At 41.0% G+C, this 25,024-nt stretch overlaps 1 protein-coding gene across 6 annotated transcripts in view; it reads left to right on the forward strand.

Annotated features, from left to right (window-relative positions):
• MKLN1 (muskelin 1) overlaps positions 1–25,024 on the forward strand; it is a 330,333-nt gene that overhangs the window by 173,592 nt on the left and 131,717 nt on the right. For all 6 annotated transcript variants that reach the window (XR_009454700.1, XM_059711806.1, XM_059711807.1 and 3 more), the window contains 2 exons: positions 9,678–9,747; positions 24,099–24,241. Coding sequence is in view for 5 of the 6 variants with exons in the window: in XM_059711806.1 (XP_059567789.1) it covers positions 9,678–9,747; positions 24,099–24,241 (213 nt within the window). In the remaining variant the exon portion in view is untranslated. The remainder of the gene's footprint in view (positions 1–9,677; positions 9,748–24,098; positions 24,242–25,024) is intronic.

Below are 25,024 nucleotides of genomic sequence, written 5' to 3' on the forward strand. Positions count from 1 at the left end.
ATAAATGTACCTTCCCCATTAAACATTTAGTAACTCAAATTAAGCTAATTTGCCCAACAAAGATATTTTGAGAACTTGATTTAGTAAGAAGCTGATTATGATTATTTTCATGTAATTAATTACATGTAAATGCAGCTTTTGAGGGTGCTTGGAAAGAGTTTGATATCTTAAATTTCTAATTTCTTTGTAGATATATTGTTATTTTGTCTGAGGTTTGGAGATGTACATATTAAGCAGTAAATCTCTTCCATATCATGCCCAACTTTAATGGTCTTTGCTTTAGATAGAAAAGGGCAATTTTAATTTTTGAAATATATTCTGAAGGGCCAGTTGTTTAATTTCAGAAAAGATTATGATTCAAACTTTCTGAGGAATATTTCTTATATGGCTGTCTTAGCGGATTTTTCTGTTGTTTGGAGACCCCCAACCCACATTAGCTAGTTTTCTGATTTTGTGCTAGTGTGAGTTTCCTATTTTACCATTCTGTTTGGGAATGTTTGTTTATTTTGTTGCCATTCGCTTTTCCCCAGGGGTTGCTGCATTTTACTTGTGTGGAATGTGTATGTGATTGAAGTACGTGATCCCAGAGTGCTTTGAATCCTTAGAGATAATTGCTACAGGCTCAAACATTTTCAAGTGCTTGGTAATAAGGTGACTTGAGTTTTGCTCTGGGTGTTGATAAGCAGATGCCTACTATTTGTTAGGCCATTGACAGCCTACAATTTTCAACAATGACTCTTCGGAGTGTAATGTAGGTATTAATTTTGAAATGCAGAAACTTAGGCCAGTAGGAGTGTAACCAAGGTCATTTATTAAGGAAGCATTGAAGCAGAGTTTAGAGTCCACATCTTAATACTGTAAATTCATCCATATTCTGTACATGACTAGAGTATATTATCAGTGTGAAAAAATTTTAGATTTTATTAATATAAACTTTTTTGTCAATGAAAATGATATCATTGTGTGTTCAGGGTACACTTAAGCATTATGAAATTTACCTGTGCTTAATTTTCTCCATCTTTTTGTCTGTTAAAATGGGAGAGGTCATTTTAGATTAGTTCTTTCACTTACACTTTGGATCTTATTCCGATTTTGTTCATTCAGTTATCTCTTCTTTTCCTACATTATCCACCATTCAATTTCTACTTCTGCCGCCATTCAATGCCCATTGGACCACCTTTCATTAGTCTTTAAAAAACTTTGCCTTAATCTCACATGTCCCATTTATCTGTTTCCCTACACAGCTAAACTCCCAAGAGCTTGTGTGTTTGCTGTCATCATTACTTCACTCATTCATTCATTCAGAAACTTGTAATGAACATTTTCCAAGCATACTCACCAATAGAGAAAAATGAATACTAATAATCCCACCTTCAACAACTATCAGCATTTTGCCTGATTTTTTATAAAACAATCTATTTGCACCCACCTCTTTTTCTTTCTCCTGGTATGGTTTAAGATGAATATAAAAAGAATATAAGATTATTTCATTCTTAAATATTTCCATATACATCAAGAAGAGGACATTGTGTTAGTTTTTGATTGCTCTATAACAAATTATCACAAACTTAGCAGCCTCGAACAATACACATTTATTATTGCACAGTTTATGACGGTCAAGATTTTGGGCATAGTTTAGGTGTATCCTCTGCTTCAGATCTGTTACAGGGCTATAGTCAAGGTGTTGGTAAGGGATGGGGTTTTATCTGGAGTCTTGAGTGGGGAAGAATCTGCTTTTAGGCTCATGTGATTGTTGACAGGATTGTTTCTTGAAAGTTGTTGCCTAGATGCTGCCCTTTGTTCACTTTCAATTTTCCCAACACCATTTATTGACGAGACTGTCTTGACTCCATTGTATGCTCTTGCCTCCTTTGTCAAATATTAATTGAGCATAGTGGCTTGGGTCTACTTCTGGAGTCTCTGTTCTGTTCCATTGATCTATATGTCTTGTGCCAGTACCAGGCTGTTTTGATTACAGTGGCTTTGTAATATAACTTGATATCTGGTAATGTGATTCCCTCCAACTTTATGCTTCTTTCTGAAGATTGCTGTGGTTATTCAGGGTCTTTTTGGTTCCATATAAGTTTTTGAAGTGTTTGTTCATATTGTGAAATATGCCGTTGGTATTTTAATGGGGATTGCATTGAATCTGTAGATTGCTTTGGGTAGTATGGACATTTTAACCATGTTAATTCTACTAATCCATGAACATGGTATATTCTTCACTTGTTTATATCTTCCTCTGTCTCTTTTTTCAGTGTCCTGTAGTTTTCTGAGTGCAAGTATTTTACCTCCTTGGTTAAGTTTATTCCTGAGTATCTTTTTTATTTTTATTTATTTCAGAGAGGAAAGAAGAGGGAGAGATAGAAACATCAATGATGAGAGAGAATCATTTGTTGCTGCCTCTTGTCCACACCCCACTCAGGATCCAGCCTGAAACTTAGGCATATGCCCAGACTGGAAATTGAACCATGACCTGGTTCATGGGTTGACACTCAACCACTGAGCCACACCGGCTGGGCATTGCCATGTGGCTTTAAGCAGACCCTGTACAAAAATGGACTGCAGATGGGAATCCAGGGCCATGCAGACTCTCTACACAAATGGACTGCAGATGGAAACAAGCTAGCCAGATGCTGGACTGGACTGTGCTTTAATACAGAGCAGAGACTCTGGTCAGTGGCTTTAATCTTAGCCCTTCTGAAGACAAAATTCAACTTTTTCCATGGCAAGACAGAGGGAGATGGGACCTTGGAAAGGAACCCTCTTAATTTTACCTAATCAATAAAGCATTCCACCATACCTCATCCTCTTGTGAGGGCCTCAGGAAATTCTTTTCCCTGCGGCACCCAAGAACTCCTTTTCCACCAGTGACAGGTGCGGATGCAGAGGGCACCCTACAAAAGCACAAAGAAGGCAAAAAGGTTGTTCTGATCTCACCATTGAGAGCTATTGTAGTATATGTACTTTGTCTTTTCTCCATGAATGTTATTATTACATACAACACTTGATTAATCATGTATGTACTGTAAACTACTTTTTCCCTTCACTTAGTATGTAGTGAACATTTGCAACTATACTAAAGTCAGGCTGTAGAATACATCATGATTACATGGTATTCTGTAACATAGGTATGTCATAATTTATTTAATTAATTCCTTATTGTTAGACAGCTAGGTTGTTTATAGTTTGGCTGTTATAAATTGTGCTGTGATGAAGGTGGGTGATTTACATCTCCTAGATTATTTTTTAGGTTATGTTCCAAGAAGTGGAATAATACTGAGGCTGTATAGTGTGGTGATTAAGAGCATTAACTTTGGAATCAGATTGCCTTGGGTTCCAATCCTTACTTTGTAGGTGTGTATATTTAGGCAAATTAATTTATCTATCTCAGTTTCTTAATCGCTTATATATGGAAAATACTTAGAACAGTGTCTGGTATATAGTAAAAGCTCACAAATGTTAGATGCTAGTATCATCATGGTTAGCATCATTATTTTTATTTAAAGTATATGTACATTTAAAATGTTTTTGATATGTATTATATTAAAGTTCTCTCCTAAAAAGTTGTATCAATTTGCATTCCTACTAGCAAAAATGAAATACTATTTACTGGCTCTATCCAACAACTGAGGTTATAATTAAAGCATGCTTTTTTCTTTTTTTTTTCGGGTGTGAGCACAGTATTATAGGGATAATCTGTCTTTGTTTTAATCTCCAATTTTTGGTTATTATTGACTAAAGGCCCAGTGCATGATTAATTCATGCCTGTGTAGGGTCCCCTAGGCCTAGCCTACCATCAGAGCCATTTCCACAGCCCTGCGATGCCTTGCATGCTCCGTGGATGCTGGCGGTGCCCTGTGATGCTCCACCGACACTGCCGATGCCCCAGGGGGTGGGGGAAGGGTCTAATCCAGTGATGGCAAACCTTTTGAGCTCAGCGTGTCAGCATTTTGAAAAACCCTAACTTAACTCTGGTGCCATGTCACATATAGAAATTTTTTGACATTTGCAACCATAGTAAAACAAAGATTTATGTTTTTGATATTTATTTTATATATTTAAATGCCATTTAACAAAGAAAAATCAACCAAAAAAGTGTCATAGGTTCGCCATCACTGGTCTAGAAGGTGCTCCATGCACCTCCTGGTGACCGGTTGTTTGGTTGTTACGGCGTTATGACCATTGGCCTTTTAAAATAGATTCTGAATTTTTAAGTTAGCTTTTTGTGTTTTACATTGCTTTTATTTTTCTAATTGATTGGTTGCCTTTTAATTTTGTTTGAGGTCATTTTATATATTTATTTTTACCTTTGTGAGATGTGTATGTAAAAGTAATTTTCTGTATAGTTCTGCCTTTAAAGATTTTTATTCACTCATCTATTTGATATTTATTAAGTACCCTCTGTATACCAGGTAGAAATCTAGCTTTTTGAAAGTATACTTTTTATTTGAGAATGAATTTACATTTATAGCAGGTCCTCAAATAATCTTGTTTCCTTATTAGATTGATGAAATGCTGAGGAGAATTTTGTTATATCAGTTAAACTTATGGTAAAATTGGGTACATTATATATTATTTCACTTGAAGTCACGGAACCTATTTACAGTGTTAAGGGAGGACTTACTATACTAGTACAGAAGAGTAGCAAAGGCAGTACAGAGTTCCCATATGCCACTCACCTAGTTTGTCCCTTTGCTAAAATCTTATATTACTACTAGAGGCCCGGTGCCCAAAATTGTGCATGGTGGGGTCCACTCAGCCCAGCTTGCACTCTCTCCAATCTGGGACCCCCTCGGAGGATGTCTGACTGCCAGTGTAGGCCCCCCATGCCAGCCTGGTTGCCCCCAACTGCCCCCCCATCCCCCCGCCGACCTGGTTGCCCCTAACTGCCCCCCAGCCGGCCTAGTCGCCCCTTACTGCCCCCCTCTGCCGGCCTGGTTGCCCCCTCACTGCTTCTCCTGCCAGCCTGGTTGCCCGCAACTGCCCCGCCCTGCCAGCCTGGTCACCCCCACCTGCCCCCCCTGCTGGCCTGGTCGCCCCATGCAGCCTGCTGTTCAGTCGTTTGGTGGTCCCTCACTAACTCCCCTGCCAGCCTAGTTGCCCCACGCAGCCTGATGTTCAGTCGCCTGTCCAGTTGTTTCGGTTGTGACAGCCCCTGGCTTTTTATATATTAGGACTAGAGGCCTGGTGCACGAAATATGTGTACTCGCGGGGGGGGGGGGGGGAGGTCCCTTAGACTGGCCTGCGCCCTGTCGCAGTCTGGGAGCCCTTGGGGGATGTTTGACTGATGGTTTAGGCCCGCTCTCCATGGGGAGCGGGCCTAAGCCGGCAGTCAGACATCCTTAGCGCTGCCGCAGAGGTAGGAGAGGCTTCTGCCACTGCCACTGCGTGCCAGTTGTGAGCCTGGCTCAGGGCTTCTGGCTGAGCGGCCCTTCGCACTGACGACCAGGGGGCAGCTCCTGTGTTGAGCATCTGCCCCCTGGTGGTCAGTGCACGTCATAGCGACGGGTTGTTCTGCCATTCGTTGATTTGCATATTAGCCTTTTATTATATAGGACTAGAGGCCCGGTGCACAAAAATTTGTGCACTTGGGGGGGATGAGGGAGGGGTCCCTAAGCCCGGCCTGTGCCCTCTTGCAGTCTGGGACCGCTTGGGAGATAACGACCTGCTGGCTTAGGCCTGCTCCCGGGTGGCAGAGGGCAGGCCCAATCCCTAGGTGCAGCCCCTAGTCAGGCTCAGAGCAGGGCCGATTGGGGAGTTGGGGCGCCAACCCCTGCCATGCACAGAGCAGGGCGGATCTGGAGGTTGCGATGCCACCCTCAGTCACGCTCAGGGTAGGGCCAATTGGGTGGTTGGGGCACCGCCCCCTGTCACACTCAAGGCAGGGTTGATGGGGAGGTTGCGGTGCTACCCCCTGTCACGCACAGAGCAGGGCCCATCAGGGGGGTTGGGGCTCCGTACCCTGTCACGCACAGAGCAGGGTCAATCGGGGTTGGGGTGCTCCCCCGTGTCACGCACAGAACAGGGTTGATCAGGGGGTTGAGGAGCTCCCCCCTGTCACTCACAGAGTAGGGCCGATAGGGAAGTTGGGGCACCGCCCCCTGTCACACACAGAGCAGGGCGGATCAGGGGGTTGGGGCACTGCACTCTGTCACACTCAGGGCAGGGCTGATGGGGAGGTTATGGCTCTACCCTGTCACACACAGAACAGGGCCCATGGGGGGCAGTTGGGGCGTCGCCCTCTATCACCCACAGAGCAGGGCCGATCAGGGGTTGGGGCACCGCCACTGTCACACTCAGGGCAGGGACGATGGGGAGGTTATGACTCTACCCCATCACACACAGAGCAGGGCCTGTGGGGTGGGGGGTTGGGGCGCTGCACCCTGTCACACACAGAGGAGGGCCGATCAGGGGGTTGGGACACTGCAGCCTGTCACACACAGAGCCGCAGGGCGATCAGGGGGTTGGGGAGCTCCCCCTATCAGGCACAGAGCAGGGCTGATCGGGGGTTGGGGTGCCTTCCCCTGTCATGAACAGAGCAGGGCGGATAGGGAGGTTGTGGCCCCGCCCCCTGGCACACACAGAGCCACAGGGCGATCAGGGGGTTTGGGCGCTGCCCCCTGTCACGTTGATCCCGGTGCCAGGAGGCCTTGCGGCTCCGCTGATCCCGGTGCTGGGAGGCATATTACCCTTTTACTATATAGGATAGAGGCCTGGTGCACAGGTGGGGGCCGGCTGGTTTGCCCTAAAGGGTGTCCTGGATCAGGGTGGGGGTCCCCACTGGGGTGCCTGGCCAGCCTGGATGAGGGGATGATGGCTGTTGGCAGCTGGTCACACACCCTTCAGGGTGGGGGTCCCCACTGGGGTGCCTGGCCAGTCTGGGTGAGGGGCTGAGGGCTGTTTTCAGGCTGCCGGTGACTGAAGCTCCCAACCGCTCCTTTTTTTCTTTTTTCTTTTTTAATTCTGGGCCAGCTTTAGCTCTGAGGCTTGGCTCCAGCTCGTAGGCCTCCGCTGCTGAAAGCAGGTATCTGGTTTGTTTGGGTTCTTTAATCGAAACACTGTTTCAACTCCGGCTCTGAGATCCTGGTTGGCTGAAAGCAGGTTTCTGGGGTTTTGTTTAGCTTCTATTTTTGTAACAGTGTTTCAGACTGCAAGCTCAGAGGCCGGCAGCAGCAGGTGGGGAACATTGGAGTCCTCCGTCACTGAAGCAAGCAAGCCTCATGTTCGCTTCAAGCTGCCTGGCTGCTGGACGCCATCTTGGCTGGCAGTTAATTTGCATATCGCCCTGATTAGCCAATGGGAAGGGTAGCGGACGTATGGCTAATTACCATGTTTCTCTTTTATTAGATAGGACTAGAGGCCCATTGCGGGGTCCCTTGGCCTGGCCTGCGAGTATTGGGCTGAAACCGGCTCTCCGACATCCCCAAGGGTTCCCGGATTGTGAGAGGATGTAGGCCAGGCCGAGGGACCCCACAGGTACATGAACCTGTGCACCGGGCCTCTAGTATGCATATAAGATCTTCGGTTAATCTCTTCCCGCCCTCCCCCCCGCTTCCCTCTAAGATTTATCAGTCTGTTCCATGTTTCCATGCCCGTGGTTTCCGCTCCTGCATTGAGCATCTGCCTGCTGGTGGTCAGTGTGTATCATCCACCGGTTGGATGGTTGTATGGTCAGCCCGTTGCTTAGGCTTTTATATAGATTGATATAGATGGTACATTTGTCACAACTAAGGTACCAACATTGATTGGTGCATTACTATTACCTAAAACCCACATTTTATTTGCATTTCACTAGTTTCTCACTGATGTCCACTTTCTGATTTAGGATCCCATCCAAGATACCATTGACTCTTGAACAACATGCTGGTTAGGGGTGTTGACCCCTCGTTGTAAAAAATCTGCATCTAACTTTTGATCCTCCCCTCCCCCCAAGTTACCAAGAACATAAGCAGTTGATTAATACATATTTTATATATTCTTTGTTTTATGTAATGTGTTCTTTCAATAAAGTAAGTTAGAGAAAATATGTTAAGAAAATCATAAGAAAGAGAAAAATACTGGTACAGTATTGCACTTATTGAAAAACATCCTCATCTCAGTAGACATAATCAAGGGTCAACTACTTTTAGTTTTCATGTTTCCTTATTCTTCTCTGGTCTGTGACATTTTTTCAATCTTCCTTGCTTTTCATTATATTTAGAGTTTTTAGGACTACTGGTCCTAAAATGGTTGATATTTGCAACCATAGTAAAACAAAGATTTATATTTTTGATATTTATTTTATATATTTAAATGCCATTTAACAAAGAAAAATCAACCAAAATTATTTATTTTGTTATTTATGTTATTTCAGCTTTGACCATTTATCCTTCTTTCATGTTGATTTCTCTGCACCTTTTGCATGCCCCAATTATTTTCTTGTTTTTTTGTTGTTGTTAATAATATTACATGATCTTCTGAGCTTTAATCTTCTGAATTCCCTGCCCTGACTGTAGAATCAGTCACTTCCCCAACAATCCCTGTTTATTTTATTTGACTGTGGTATGTAGAAACCAAGATATGGATGCTGGGTGTGCTCATTGCCATTGAAGTGTCACTGCTTCTAGTCCCTCTTAGTGAACAGAAGTAGGATTAGTGTGTGTACACACACATATCTATTATTACTTGTGAACCTGTTTATATTAAACTAAACATGAGTTCACACTGATATCTTTGATTCTAATCTAATACCACTGGTTCTTTCTAACCTCCCAACCCTTGCTTTTCTGTCGCTTACCACTCCAGTGTGAGAAGCTTAGCTCCCATCATCTACGATCTGTTTATTTATTTGTTCAATCTGAATATACATATAAAGTATTTCAGAATTAACCCATGTTCCTGTGAAAGACAAGTTTACCAAATAAAGTAGTTTTTCTGTATGGTTCCAGTTATCTTTAGTTTCCAGTTTCCAGTGAAGGCACCATTTTCCAAAGTTATTTATATCAATTTCTTTTTTCACCTACAGTTCTGCTTTTGATGATGGGCTAAAAGACTTCCTTGATTCATAGATTGATTACAATTATATAATATGTAATAATACAATATAATTGTATCTAATATAACATGTATGTGGTATTTTATTTATTATTAGGTATTTTACTGCTTTGTTTTTGCCTTAAATTCCTAAATACATCTGCACATTAAATACATTAATTATCACTTGGTATGAAATAGAACTATGTTTTTCTTGGTTTTCTCAATATTTTGAATTGCTATCTTTATCATATTTTAGAATATTATATATACTAGATGTTTTCTGTTTCTATTTTCTCCTCTTTTTCAAGTTCCAGACATTATATAACTTGATAATAATTTTAGCATCTAATACAGTGATGGCGAACCTTTTGAGCTCAGCGTGTCAGCATTTTGAAAAACCCTAACTTAACTCTGGTGCCGTGTCACATATAGAAATTTTTTGATATTTGCAACCAAAGTAAACAAAGATTTATATTTTTGATATTAATTTTATATATTTAAATGCCATTTAACAAAGAAAAATCAACCAAAAAAGAGTTCGCATGTCACCTCTGACATGCGTGTCATAGGTTCACCATCACTGATCTAGTAGATTATTCATCACTTTGCATATTTATGTTCACTTATTCTTTTAATTTTTATAATTTTCTTTATTTCAGGAATATTTTAGTGGATAAACCAAATGACCAATCTTCAAGGTGGTCTTCAGAGAGCAACTATCCTCCCCAGGTAAGATTATGTGTAGCTTCAGATACCATTTAGAAATAAAAATTTAAATAGGTAATTGATTGATATTTATATGTATTTCATTAATAGTTATTCAATATTTGCACTTATGAGGTAAATTTTTATTTTCTCTTTTTTTGCTTGTTTAAATTTTGGAAAGATTTTTATTTCATAGGTAAATGCAGTGTGGGATTTGATGAAACATAAACTTTTTACTTCTGTCTACTGAAACATTTAAAATCTAATTTATATTTTTTCTGGATTACTAATGATACAAAACTAAGTTTCTTGATCCTTTTGAGGGAAATATTAACTAAAAAGAACTGGTTAAGCCCTGCCCATGTGGCTCAGTTGTTGAGCATCGACCTATGAACCAGGAGGTCACAGTTCATTCCCTGTCAGGGCACATGCCCGGGTTGTAGGCTCTATCCCCAGTAGGCAGGAGGCAGCTGATCAACGATTCCCTCTCATCATTGATGTTTTTATCTCTCTCTTTCCCTTCCTTTCTGAAATCAATAATTTGTGTGTATGTGTGTGTGTGTGTGTGTGTGTGTGTGTTTGTGTGTGTGGGTATAATAAAAATAAATAAAAAGAACTGATTAAGGTGCTGTTACTGTTCTGAGCAGTAAAACTGATTGGAGTACTGATCTGAGCAGAGGTTGGGATTTCTGCAATGAAACTCAAGTCATTCTGTGTATGTTTAAGGAAATGTTAGTAAGATGAACTTTGACTCAGTGACTACCTTTAGGGGAAAATAAACTTAATATAGTTTGTTATTTTACTGAAGTAGCATATTTAGATGACATCAGGACCATGAGCTAAATTTTTTCCTTGATAAGTGGTGTGTAGACATTTGGATTTTAAGGTAAGTATTCTTTCTGTTATACACTTTCATTGTTAACACATTATGTCCATATCTTTGAGGAAGAATTAATGTTCTCATAGGAAAAACATGAATAAATAAAACTTACTCTTTTTTTATTCTACTGTAATTCTTGGAAACTAATCTCTGTACTTATTTTTTCTTAACTAATCTCTGTACTTATTTTTTCTTTTATGTTTTGTATTTTTTTTTTTTACTATTTGCATACCTTTTGAATCACCTGGTGTTTAAATGTTTCATTGCAAAGAAACATTTAAACACCATTCTTTTGTGTCCAAAGAATAGACACAGCTTTTATATCTTACCTAATAATAGACAAACATGTAAATTGACCATCCCTCTGCTACACTCACCAGCCAATCAGTAGAGTATGCAAATTAACCCAACAAAGATGGTGGTTAATTTGCATACATAGGCACAAAGCCGGGGAGTGAAGACTGAAGGCTTTGACTGGAGCAGCAAAGACTGAAGGTTCTGGCTGGAGGAGGGCCTGGGTCCCGGGTGCTAAAGGAAAACTGGTGCTGGCAGCCAGGGGAAGGGAAGGCCTATTGCACGAATCTCTTCGTGCAACGGTCCTCTAGTACAATATAAAAAATAATAAAACACATAGCCATTTACTCACCAACTCTTTCGAAATGAAAATTGACCACAGCCATTTGAAGCCTCCTGTGAGCCCCATCTATTATCCATCCTATAATTCCATTCCAATAACTATTATTTCATATTTTGTTAAACACTTTCGTACAGTACTATTATATATATGTATAGTAGAGGCCCGGTGCACCAAAATTTGTGCAGTCGGGGGGGAGTGGGGGTGTCCCTCAGCCCAGCCTGTGCCCTCTCGCAGTCTGGGACCCCTCAGGAGATAACGACCTGCTGGCTTAGGCCTGCTCCCGGGTGGCAGAGGGCAGGCCCAATCCCTAGGTGCAGCCCCTAGTTGGGCTCAGAGCAGGGTCGATTGGGGAGTTGGGGCACCAACCCCTGTCATGCACAGAGCAGGGTGGATTGGGAGGTTGCGATGCCACCCTCAGTCACGCTCAGGGTAGTGCCGATTGGGGGGTTGGGGCACCGCCCCCTGTCCCACTCAAGGCAGGGTCGATGGGGAGGTTGCGGCACCACACCCTGTCACCCACAGAGCATGGTCGATCAGGGGGTTGGGACGCTGCCCCCTGTCACTAACAGAGCAGGGCCCATCGGGGGGTTGGGACTCGGTACCCTGTCACGCACAGAGCAGGGTCGATCAGGGGGTTGGGGAGCTCCCCCCTGTCACACACAGAGCAGGGCAGATCAGGGGGTTGGGACGCCGCCACTGTCACACTCAGGGCAGGGTCGATGGGGAGGTTATGGCTCTACCCCATCACACACAGAGCAGGGCCCGTGGGGGGTGGGGGGTGTTGTGGCGCCGCACCCTGTCACACACAGAGCAGGGCTGATCAGGGAGTTGGGGCGCCTTCCCCTGTCACGAACAGAGCAGGGCGGATGGGAGGTTGTGGCCCCGCCCCCTGTCATACACAGAGCCACTGGGCGATCAGGGCGTTTGGGCGCTGCCCCCTGTCACGCTGATCCCAGTGCCGGGATGCCTCGTGGCTCTGCTGATCCCGGTGCTGGGAGGCATATTACCCTTTTACTATATAGGATAGAGGCCTGGTGCACAGGTGGGGGCCGGCTGGTTTGCCCTAAAGGGTGTCCTGGATCAGGGTGGGGGTCCCCACTGGGGTGCCTGGCCAGCCTGGATGAGGGGATGATGGCTGTTTGCAGCTGGTCACACACCCTTCAGGGTGGGGGTCCCCACTGGGGTGCCTGGCCAGTCTGGGTGAGGGCCTGAGGGCTGTTTTCAGGCTGGTGGGTGACTGAAGCTCCCAACCGCTCCTTTTTTTCTTTTTTTATTCTGGGCCAGCTTTAGCTCTGGCTCCAGCTCGTAGGCCTCCGCTGCTGAAAGCAGGTATCTGGTTTGTTTGGGTTCTATAATCGAAACTCTGTATCAGCTCCAGCTCTGAGATCCCAGCCAGCTGAAAGCTGGTTTCTGAGGTTTTGTTTAGCTTCTATATTTGTTACAATGTTTCAAACTGCAAGCTCAGAGGCCGGCAACGCAGGCAGGGAACGTTGGAGTCCTCCGTCACTGAAGCAAGCAAGCCTCATGTTCGCTTCCAGCTGCCTGGCTGCCGGCCGCCATCTTGGCTGGCAGTTAATTTGCGTATCACCCTGATTAGCCAATGGGAAGGGTAGCGGACGTACGGCTAATTACCATATTTCTCTTTTATTAGATAGGATGTTTATAAATATCCTATGATTTAAGCTTTGAAGAGTTTCGTTGAAGTAGAATTGCTGGATCATAGGGTATATGTATGTACAACTCTTTTAAAATATATTTTTATTGATTTCAGAGAGGAAGGGAGAGGAAGAGAGAGAGAGAGAGATAGAAACACCAATGATGAGAGAGAATCATTGATCGGCTGCCTCCTGCACACCCCCTACTGGGGATTGAGCACGCAACCCGGGCATGTGCCCCTGACTGGAATTGAACCCGGGACCTTTCAGTCTGTGGGCAGATGCTCTATCCACTGAGCCAAACCAGTCAGGGCTGTACAACATTTTTTTTTTTTTAAATTGATTTAACAGAGAGAGAGAGAGAGACATCGATTTGTTGTTCCACTTTTATACATTCATTGTTTGCTTCTTGTCTGTGCCCTGACTGGGATCAAATCTGCAACCTTGCTATATCAGGACAATGCCCAAACCAACTGAGCTACCTGGCCAGGGACTGTGTTCAACTTTTATTAGGCAATGTAAAACTGTTTTACAAAATGGCTGTGTAATTTATATTCTCACTGGCAGTGTATAAAAGTACCTATGTGTTGTATTCTCCCCGTCTTTCTATGGCTGATTTTTAGATTTTGCTAGTCTGGTGGATTTTTCATAGTAACTCACAGAGTTAGTTCCTGTGAGCTTCTGGTCATATTTTCATCAGCCACTCAGTACATAACCTTACTTTATGTGTGTTTCTGTTTAAAGACACTTTATTTTATACATATTATCTATTCATTAGCATTGAACTCATAGCCAACAGCATTATACTCATGCCTGAATGAAGTTTATTTAACACATTTTCTCTGTAAGGCCCATCACAGTCTTCTTGTTTTTAGAAACACTACATAGCATGTCAGCACTATTTTTGGGGACCAATTTAGATAGGAAAATCACTAACAGAAAGCACAAAAATATAAAAAATGTGGCATTGCATAAATCATGAAAAGGACACTTATTTATATTATGAAACCTAAAACAGAAGGTACAGTGTCCCTTGTTTGACCTCATTTGGGAGAACATGCATCAAGAGACTGAAATTTTTTTGCTCTTCTGTGTGTATCCAGAATGACTATGAAAGTGCTGTTGGTATTGAGTTGGGTGATAAAAATAAATTTTAGTTAGTAGGTGAATTCACAAATATGGAATCCATAAATAATGAAGAGTGGCGATACTGTAACTAACAATTAATTTAGCTTAACTTGAACAGCTTTGAGAATTAGGAAAAGAGGATTCTGAAAAATCAAAATCGTCATGATGAAATTTTAGATCTTGAGGACTTTTTCTAGAATCTACTTTGGATATGCTTTTGTTCTGTTTGGTTAATTATTTCATCAGGTTTCAGCAACTGGAAGCACTTTGTGCATGTGGTACACAGCTCACCAAGTGTTATGAGGGAGAAGACAGAAAAATCTCAGTAACGAATAGAAAAACAAAAATATAACGTTTAGGGCATTGTTAGTATAAGGATAAATAATATTCTATGTTTTAGTGGCCTCTAGGATAGTGTTATCTAGTAAATTTTCTGCAGTGATGAAAATATTCTATAATTTATGCTGTATAAATGGTAGGTGCCAGTTACATGTGGCTATTGAGCTATTGAAATAAGGCTAGTACAACTGACAAAAGCAATTTTTAATTTTATTAAATTTTAATTAGTTTACATTAAATAGCCCCAGGTGGCCATTGGCTACGAATTAGATTTCACAGATCTAAGGCATTACTGTTATTAGGGTGTACTGTTTGATTCTGATAGTACTTTACTCTGTCAGTAAGAAATGTTAATTATGTTTAGTATATACACCTTAAGTAGATAAGAAACTTTATGGTGGTACAGGTTATCAAGAGAAGGGTGGAAATCAAACTCAGCACCTCTTAGTTACTCCTTTCTTTGCCCAGAATGAGGAAGGACTTACATGTATGCATTGGTGCTAGGATGTATAGCATGTTTTGAGAATGGCACCCCAGAGTGAATGAACACTAAATACCTCTCTCTAAAGCTCATGTTGGGGTATGAGTGGGGTAGGTAGAAATACAAATATTTTTCTTTTTATATATGTCTATTATTTTTTTTTTTTTCAAATGGCAACTAAATTGTCAGGACTTAAATACTTGTTGTTTGGTCATAACTACTTAATAAGTTGAACTGTTAATATTTCTTTTGGTTTTGGATGATGTAGTCTTCTGTTGCTCTGTAACAAATTACCCTAAACAATGCAATTAGAAAACAATAAGCATTTATTATTTCACACTGTTACTGAGGGTCAGGGATCTGAAAGTGCCTTAGCTGGGTAGTTCTGGCTCAGGAAAACAAGAGAATACCTATGTATAGGGGAATGCAGGGATACATTTAAACAAAATGAACTGGCATGCCAGTTTACTTGAAGGGATTTCCACTGTAAAATAAGAAAAGCAAGATGTAGGGAAGCACCTACAATAAGATTCTACCTAAATAATGAGTCTCCCTCCCTCACTAATACGTGTACAGCTATGTGTGCATGTATATTTGCATTTGATGTAAAGAGCCAAGAAAAAGATATGAAAGGATGCACATTTGGTTGTTGGCATTGCTCATTTAAGAGAGGAGGAGATGAGGGAGGAAAATGAGAAAAAATTATTCTAAAAAGTTATTTCAATTAATAAACATTTATGATATCCCATATGTAAAGTATGTTTTTTGTGAGTGTGCAGAGAGAATGAATTTGAATTATTATCAAAATGGTGGTAGCGATTATATCAGGATGATGGAATTCAGGTGATTTTTAATTTTAAATTTCAGTCATACTTTCATCTCTTCTTTTATTTTCATTTTCAATTATTTGTAATTTTTATAAATAGAAAAAAATTACAGCCATGTTCATTGTAGTAGGAAGCATATATCTTGAGACCTAATGAGGAAACATTGTTATTGATTCTGGATCATCTTTACTAGTAGGGAGTAAATATAGCATGAATGAAAATCCCATAAATTCTTAAAGATAGGATAGTAATTGTATCATTGTCCATTATCAAATATGTTCCATAGAAAATACTGATACTGCCACAGAAAACATGCCTTTCAAGGTGACTGGTGCATACTTTAGAATTGGTTAAAATATCTTTATAATTGCTTTAAAAAGATTAGATCACAACTCTTTTATAATTATAAGCTCCTTCCAAGGTAGTTTAAGGAAAAGTATGGCATTAGGTAATATACTTTGCTTTCTGGGTTAGAGAGAACATTTAAAGTTGTTTAACAAACATCAAACATTCTGCTTTTGTATAATCTAAACAGGTCAAAGAAGCTATAGTGATTATTTCATACACTTAGGGTGTGTTTGTGTTGGGGGGTGGGGGGTTGGGTGCTTTCACTTTTGTAATACACTGATACTGATGTTATTTCTGTGTTTGATGAACCATAAGAATATTATAGGAATAAGAGTTACTTGCTAAATGAGGAAGTAAATAGAATATATATGCACTTTAACATAATTTCTACCTGTTTTAATGGTATTTTGTCTAAGTTTGTGAAAAGATCATTGTATATATTGTATAATACACTTTAATTAATATAATTTATATGCAATGAAATGCATGGACCTTAGGTGTATTTGAAAAATGTACACACTAATACAATTCATACCCCTGTCAAGATATGAAATGTTTTCATCACCTCAAATCAATCCTTTCAGTCCCTTACCAGTGAATCTTTAACTCTCACACTCTCCACCCAGATGTAAACACTGTTTGGATTTCGTGTGCCATAGATTAGTTTTGCCAATTCTAAAATGTAATATAAATGGATTCATGGAGTGTGTGTGTGTGTGTGTGTGTGTGTGTATATATATATATATTTTTTTTCTATATGGCTTTTTAAAAATGTGTATCTTTATTGATTTCAGAGAGCAGGGAGAGAGAGAGAGAGAGAAACATCAGTGAGAGGAGAACCATTGATTGGCAGCTTCCTACACTCCCCCTACCAGGGATCGAGCCCACAACCCAGGCCTGTGCCCTGACCAGTAATTGAACTGTGACCTCCTCATTCATAGGTTGACACTCAGCCACAGAGCCACAACTGCAGAGCTATTAACCTTTTAATAACAGAAATTCTATTTAGTTGGTTGTCAATAAAATTTTATCCTATATAATAAAAGTCTAATATGCTAAGTAATCGGTCGTCCTGTCGGCCCTTCAACCAATCAAAGTGTAATATGCTAATAATATGCTAAGGCCGCTCAGCTGCTCGCTGTGAAGTGCACTGACCACCAGGGGGTAGACAGTCGACCTGTTGACTAATCACTATGATGGGCACTGACCACCAGGGGGCAGACGGTTTGACCGGTAGATTAGCTTGCTTCTGGGGTCCAGGACTGAGTGAGACATGCGGACAAACCCTGGAGCCCTCCCACAGTCCCTTCCTGGCTGGCCAACCTCCTGCATTCCTCCCCAGCCCCGATTGTGCACCGGGCCTCTAGTATATATATATATGAAGATACTTTCTATTGGATTTAGAGGTATCATAGGTGGAGTGATGAATGGTGTACAGCAGATTGTATAAACACCAATTTTTTAGTAGTTACAACACTGTACCCAACTAACCATTTGTCAGGGAAAACTGCCATCTATCTAAACCAAGACTTAAAATGATGAATAAAGGATGAAAGGAGGAGAAAAGGATGGGAGGAGGGCATGTGCATTAATGAGAAAGACAGAGATGTGAAAGCTCTCTTGCCTACCTGACAGTTGTATTCTTTTTCTTTTCTTTTTAATCTTTATTGTTGGAAGTCTTACATAGGTTCTCCTTTTCCCTCCCATTAATAAATACAGTAGTATTCTTAAGAAACTTTGAATTACTAAAGATCATATTACCACAGCTATCTTATATGGATAAAAAGGATTAATGACTAAAGAATAGCCATCTCAATTTTCCAATTCAGTTTCTATAATAAGAACATTTAATGGTTAAATATCCACAAAACAATTAATATGATACATCAACAAAAACAAGGATAAAAATCATACGAGCATCTCAGTAGATGCAGAAAAAGCATTTGACAAAATTCAACATCAATTTATGATGAAGAACCAAGATGGCAGCGTAGGTAAATGCCTGTACTGGTAGCCTCCCACAACCACATCAAAATTACAATTAAGTTGCCCTGACTGGTTTGGCTCTGTGGATAGAGGGTCGGGCTGTGGACTGAAAGGTCCCTGGTTCGATTCTGGTTGAGGGCATGTACCTTGGTTGCAGTGTAGGAGGCAGCTGATCGATGTTTCTCACTCATCGATGTTTCTATCCCTCTCCCTTCCTCTCTCTAAAAAAAAAAAAAAAAGAATATATTTTTTTAAAAAATTACAACTAAGCTCAGCTGGTCCAATTCCCAGTCAGGGCACATGCCCAGATTGCAGGCTTGATGCCCAGTAGTGGGTGTGGAGAAAGCAACCGGTCAATGATGTTTGTCTCTCTATCCTTCTCCCTTCCTCTCTCTCTAAAATCAATAAAAACATATTTTAAAAAACTACAATTAAAATACAGAACAACTATCATTCAGAATTTTCTGAAGGCTGGCTGAATGGAAGTCCTACAACCAGAGAAGTATATAAAAGAAAGCACTCAGAGACTGCTAGGAGGGGCAGAGGCTTGGAACAGGATGGTCCAATACCCATGTGTGATGTTTTTTTAATCAGGAGACATATCGTGGCTGCAGAGGCCTGCCATGGGGAGCGAGGGATCCCAGCCCCACACCAGACCCCCAGCCCAGGGTTCCAGAACTGGGAAGAGAAGTCCCCATAATTTTGGGCTTTAAAAACCAGCAGGGATTGTGGCTAAGTAACACTGAGGCTACTGGAGACTCAGGCAGTTTCTCTTAAAGGGCCAGTGCATGAATTTACATGGACTTGCTTCCTCAGAGCTCCAGCGCTGGGGCAATGGCTGGGGGGAGGGCAGACCCAGGGACATGAAGGAAGCAACTGGATTGTCTGGTATCAAAGCAAGAATTCACGGGTGGCTTTCAGGGGTCATTGTTCCTATTCTAAGACCTCTCCCATCACAGAGCTGACTGGTAGCCATATCTGAATTTCTATCACCTTTGCCCACTCTGTTCTCTCCACTCTGGTGATTCCCTGAGATCCCCTCCCATCCAGTTTGCAGACCCACCCAAGCTGTTTGCAGTGGCTTTTTTCCATATGAGTGGCCTGTATTGGCTCAGGCTTTAGGCTTTCCTAATATCTTTCAAATAAGCAGCAGCTGGTGTCAGTGTGCCTCAGGCCTATCAATAAGATACCCAAGACAACTTGGCCTTGCCTGGGTACTTCCAAATCCAATTCAAGTAGCAGCCATCTGTAGATGGCTCGCTATGTAGCTCATGCTGAATGGCCCTAGGCCCGTGGTCGGCAAACTGCTGCTCACAAGCCACATGCGGCTCTTTGGCCCCTTGAGTGTGGCTCTTCCTAAGCCTTAGGAGTACCCTAATTAAGTTAATAACAATGTACCTATCTATATAATTTAAGTTTAAAAAATTTGGCTCTCAAAAGAAATTTCAATCGTTGTACTGTTGATATTTGGCTTTGTTGATTAATGAGTTTGCTGACCACTGCCCTAGGCAATGGCTGACCTTGCACCTCCCTGGAGGCCCCAGAGCCAGGTATTTCAGTGGGCAGCTTCAGACCATACCATATTACACCTTTACATATCCACGAGCAACACACTCAAGGGACAGTCTCAGTGAGCACCAAAGCCCCACTGAAGCAAGCCTGCTCCATAGGGGTGTCTTCTGCACAGCAGCTCTTCCAACGTAGACACAGATGGTCCATTCCTCCCAGTGACGCCAACAGTAATCAAAGCTCAACTACAACAAGACTGTGTACACAGCCCACAAAGGGGTGCACCTAGAGTGCCCAGCTCAGGTGACTGGGGAGGCTGAGCCACTGGGCCCTACAGGACACCTACTGCACAAAGCCATTCTATCAATTGCAGGAGCCATAGCAGCTCTACCTAGTACATAAAGAACAGAAGAAGTCTCCAGAAAAAGAACTAAATGAAATGGAAGGGAGAAAACTACTAGATACAGAGTTCAAAACAATGGTTATAAGGTTGCTCAAGGACCTTAATGAGAGCTTCAAGGGTCTTTGTGAGACTTTCAAGAATCTTGGTGAGAATTTCAATGAAAGGACCAGTCGGAAATTAAGCATACACTAACTGAAGTAAAGAATAATTTACAGGGATTCAACAGTAGAGTAGAGGATTCTGAGAGTCAAATCAATAATTTGAAATATGAGGAAGCAAAAAACACCCAATCAGAAGAGCAAAAAGAAATGGAAGCAAGCCAACTAATGGATACAGAGTTCGAAACCATGATTATAAGGTTACTCAAGGATCTTCACGAGACTTTCACGGATCTTAGTGAGAACTTCAAGAACCTTAGTGAGGACTTCAAGGAACTTTGTGAGAACATCAATAATATAAAATAGGGCCAGTCAGAAATGAAGGATATACTAGTACTACCTCATATGAAGAATAATTTACTGAGAACCAGTTGTAGAGTAGAGGACACCAAGAATCAAATCAAGCAATTTGGAAGATGAGGAAGCAAAAACACCTAATCAGAAGAGCAAAAAGAAAAAAGAATCCAAAAGTATGAAGAGAGTATAAGGAGCCTCTGGGACAACTTCAGATGTACCCACATTCCCATCATGGGAGTTCCAGAAGGAGAGGTGAGGGAGCAAGATATTGAAAACCTATTTGAAAAAATGATGACAGAAAACTTCCCCTACCTGGTGAAAGAAATAGACTTAACAAGTGCAGGGAGTCCCAAACAAGAGGAAGAGGCACTTAACAAGACACATCATAATTAAAATGGCAAAGGTTAAAGACAAAGAATCTTAAAAACAGCAAGAGAAAAGTAGTTAATTACTTTCAAGGGAACACCCATACAGTTGTCAGCTGAATTCTCAACAGAAACTTTGCATGCCAGAAGGGAGTGGCAAGAAATATTTGAAGTGATAAGAAAGACCTACAATCAAGATTACTCTACCCAGCAAAGCTATCATTTAGAATTGAAGGTCAGATAAAGAACTTACCATACAAGGAAAAAGCTAAAGAGTTCATCACCACCAAACCAATATTACATGATATGTTGAAGTGTCTTCTTTAAAAAGAAGGAAAAATAAAAAACATGAACAATAAAAAGGCAATAAATATATATCCATCAAGAATTGAATCTAAAAGTCAAAATAAATGAACAAGAATTTGTCATACATTTATTCTTCGCTGGAAGGTGGCTAGGGAGAACTGGCTTGAGAATGGAGATTGGCTTAGCCAACCAGCAGTGTCAACCAGAGTCCGATTGGCTGATGTGTAATCTCAGCTCTGTCATTTTTTTATAGTCAAGTTATTTAGCCTTTCCAAGCCGCAGTTTCTTCATCTGTGAAATGAGGATGAAGAGGATAATTGTTGTTATTAAAATACTACTCCTGTTCCTCCTCTTACTAAAATGAGATAATGCATGTTAAAATCTGAACAGTGTGACAGACAAGAGACTTACTGCTCACAAAGTATTAGCTCTGATCTTATCTTTCATGTCATCACCAGCTTCATTCTTTTTTTTTTAGAGATGAAATTCACACAGCCTAAAATTAATCATTTTAAAGGGTACAATTCAGTAGTAGTTAGTATATTCACAGTGTTGTACAACTATCACTTCTATCTAGTTCCAAAATATTTTCATCATCCCATAAAGAAATCTAGTATCAATTAAGCACTCTCCTTTTCCCCTTAACCCAGCTCCTGGCAACCACTAATCTGCTTTCTACCTGAATGGTTGTAACTGTCCTGAATATTTTATGGAAATGGTACCATACAATATATGACCTTTGTGTTTGACTTGTTTCACTTAGCATGTTTTTGAGGTGCAGCCACATTGTAGCACATATCAGTACTCTGTTCCTTTTTATGGCTGAATAATAGAAATATTCCCTTTTGTTCATCCACTTATCAGTTGTTGGACATTTGGGTTTGCATTTTTTGGCCATTGTGAATAGTGCTGCTTTTAGCATTTATGTATAAGTGTGTGTTTGGATATCTTTTTCACTTTATGTATATGTAAAAGTAGAACTCCTGGGCCATTTAGTAATTAATTATATATTTAACTTTTTGAGTAGCTGCCAAACTATATTCTACATTGTCTGCACTGTTTTACATTCCCACCAGCAGTGTATGAGTTATAGTTTTTTTCAACTACACTGATATTTATTATTTCATTTTTATAATAGAGGCCAGGTACACGAAATTTGTGCACTCAGGGTGGAGGGGTCCCTCAGCCTGGATTGCGAGAGGGTGCAGGCCAGGCCGAGAGACCCCACCGGTGCATGATTGGGGCTGGGGAGGGATGCTGGAAGGTGGCCAGCTGGGGAGGGACTGCGGGAGGGCTCCATGGCGTGTCTGGTCCCTCTCGCTCAGTCCTGATCGGCCAGACCCCAGCAGCAAGCTAACTTACCGGTCAGAGCATCAGTGATCAGTGCACGTCAGAGCGATTGGTCAACCAGTTGACTGTCTGCCCCCTGGTGGTCAGTGCACTTCATAGCGAGCGGTTGAATGGCCTTAGCATATCATTAGCATATTATGCTTTGATTGGTTGTACGGCCAACCAGACACTTAGCATATTAGGCTTTTATTATATAGGATTATTATTATAGCCATCCTAGTGGGTGTGAAGTTTTATTGCATTGTGGTTTTGATTTACATTTTCCTGAGGACTAATGAATATTTTTTAACTTGTCCATTGGCCATTTGTTTATTTTCTTTGGTCAAAGTGTTATTGAGGTCCTTTGCCCATTTTTAAATTCAGTTTTCTATCTTTTTGTTGTTGGGCTATAAGAATTCTATATATATTCTAGATATTAAACCCTTCTAAGATATATTATTTGCAAATATTTCTATTCCGTAGGTTGTCTTTCCAATTTCTTAATAATGTCCTCTGATACACAAAACTTTAATTTTGATGAATCTCTTTATATTTTGTTGCTTGCACTTTTGGTGTCAATATCTAAGAATTCATTGTCAAATTTCAAGTCATGGAGATTTACTCATATTTTCATCTCAGAACTTTATGGTTTTAGCTCTTACATTTAGATCTTTGATCTTAGAGGATCCATTTGGATTAATTTGATTCATTTTGAGTTAATTTTTCTATATGGAATGAAGTAGGACCACCAACTTCATTCTGATCACCTTTATCACCTATATTACCCGTTGATATGAACCATGAAGCCACTACAGCATGATGAGTTGTTTTTCTGTATAGCTTTTCCCCCATGTATTCAGTCAGTGGTAGTTTCCTTTTTAATTTTTACTAGAGGCCCCTCGGCCTGGCCTGCAGGGCTTAGGCTAAAAAACGGCTCTCTGACATCCCCTGAGGGGTCCCTGATTGAGAGAGGGTGGTTCTCAAGTGACGCACCCCGGAATCGGGCTCCCTCCTCTCTGGTTCTGGGTGTGTCACCCGAGGACCGCAGCTGCCAAGTCACTATAGCTCTGCAGCTTTTGTGTTGAGCATCTGCCCCCTTGTGGTCATTGAGCATCATAGCTACCAGTTGGATGGTCGCTTAGCCTTTTATATATAGATATTTGAAAGTATTCTGCATAATGTAAAATGTGTTTCCTAATTGATAAAATAATCCCATTTTATCCTGTGTATAATAGGAAAATGAGCTACAATTAGACATATTTATAGTAGGTTTGGGTGTTTTAATTTATAAAATTTGCAGCAGTGATTAGTAAATCTTCTGTTTGTTTCTAGGTTTAAAATTTTATCACTGATTTTGAACACTGAATTTGCTATTATAGTCGATCAGAATGTAATTGTTATTTTTGCATTCTAATATTGTTTTATTTGGTTATTCATAGTCTGTTATATCTTTTCTTGAATGGTACTTCTTGATTATAAGTTGGCTACTAGTCCTTTTTTCCTTGTTCATCTGCAGATGTATTTTCTGGAGGAAAAGTGGTATGTTATGGTAGCCTATATAAGGCTATTGCATACAATTCTTTAGCATTAAAATAAAAATCTACCCATGCAGGATGGACAGAATAGACCTTATACGTACTTCTCTTATCTGTCCCAAATTTTAACTTTTAAAGTTGTCTCTTCCTTTTAAAAAGAGGAGGATATAATTTGGTCATTCCTTTTTTTAGTACTTGGTTCTGAAGCTTGAAAGGCCTGCTATAGTCCAGAATATCACATTTGGAAAATACGAGAAAACGCATGTCTGTAATTTGAAGAAATTTAAAGTCTTTGGTGGAATGAATGAAGAAAATATGACAGAGCTATTGTCCAGGTGAGTTATGATTATGGGGTGGAAATCGTTGTCTTCTAAACACGATGTAGTCTTAGTTTAGTCTTTTATATCTAAATCTGCATGGTTTGATTTTTCTTTCAAGGGAGGAAAGAATATTTCCACTATTCTATTTCTAGTGACTTATTTTAGTGTTATGGCTTGAGTTAGCTTTTTTTAAAAAAATAAAAAATAAATAAAAACCCACCAGATTCTAGTTAATGTTATTGGAGAATTGCATGGGTGGATTCCACCAATGTTAGTGGGAGTGGGATTCTTATGATATCTTGAGAAAAGGAGTTTTTTAAGACTCCTATGGGAGAATGAGATTTGGTAGAAAGGCTTATTTACATGAAATTACATCCCTCAGTTTCCAAAGTCCCATTTCCCTTAAACCAGTCCTGGAAAAGTTGCAGGTGGAGCTTCAGCAGAGCTAGAAGCAAAGCCAGTGTCCATAGTTTCTGTTCCATGGTGAAGTTGAGTCGGGCACAGCACCAGGCTAATTTTATTCCATCAGTCCATTGTGTGTGGGGTCCACATGGCTGTGGGCCATGTGGGCTAATGCAGGGGAGCTTGCTCCCTGCAACAAGGGAGTTAGAAGTGCAAGAGGGAACTCCCTTTGTTCAGGATTTTAAATATTAAATCTTTCGGTGCTTGCAGTGGCTATGCCTATTCTAGCCCATGGTCTGTTCCCAGATATGGCTGACAGGTAAGCACCTTCCGACGTCACCCAGATCTTACTGGGCATGACCCTGTTGTCCAGTCCCTTCCCCCAGTGATCTGTGG

This window comes from Myotis daubentonii, chromosome 10 (genome assembly GCF_963259705.1).
Source record: "Myotis daubentonii chromosome 10, mMyoDau2.1, whole genome shotgun sequence".
NCBI lineage: Eukaryota > Metazoa > Chordata > Mammalia > Chiroptera > Vespertilionidae > Myotis > Myotis daubentonii.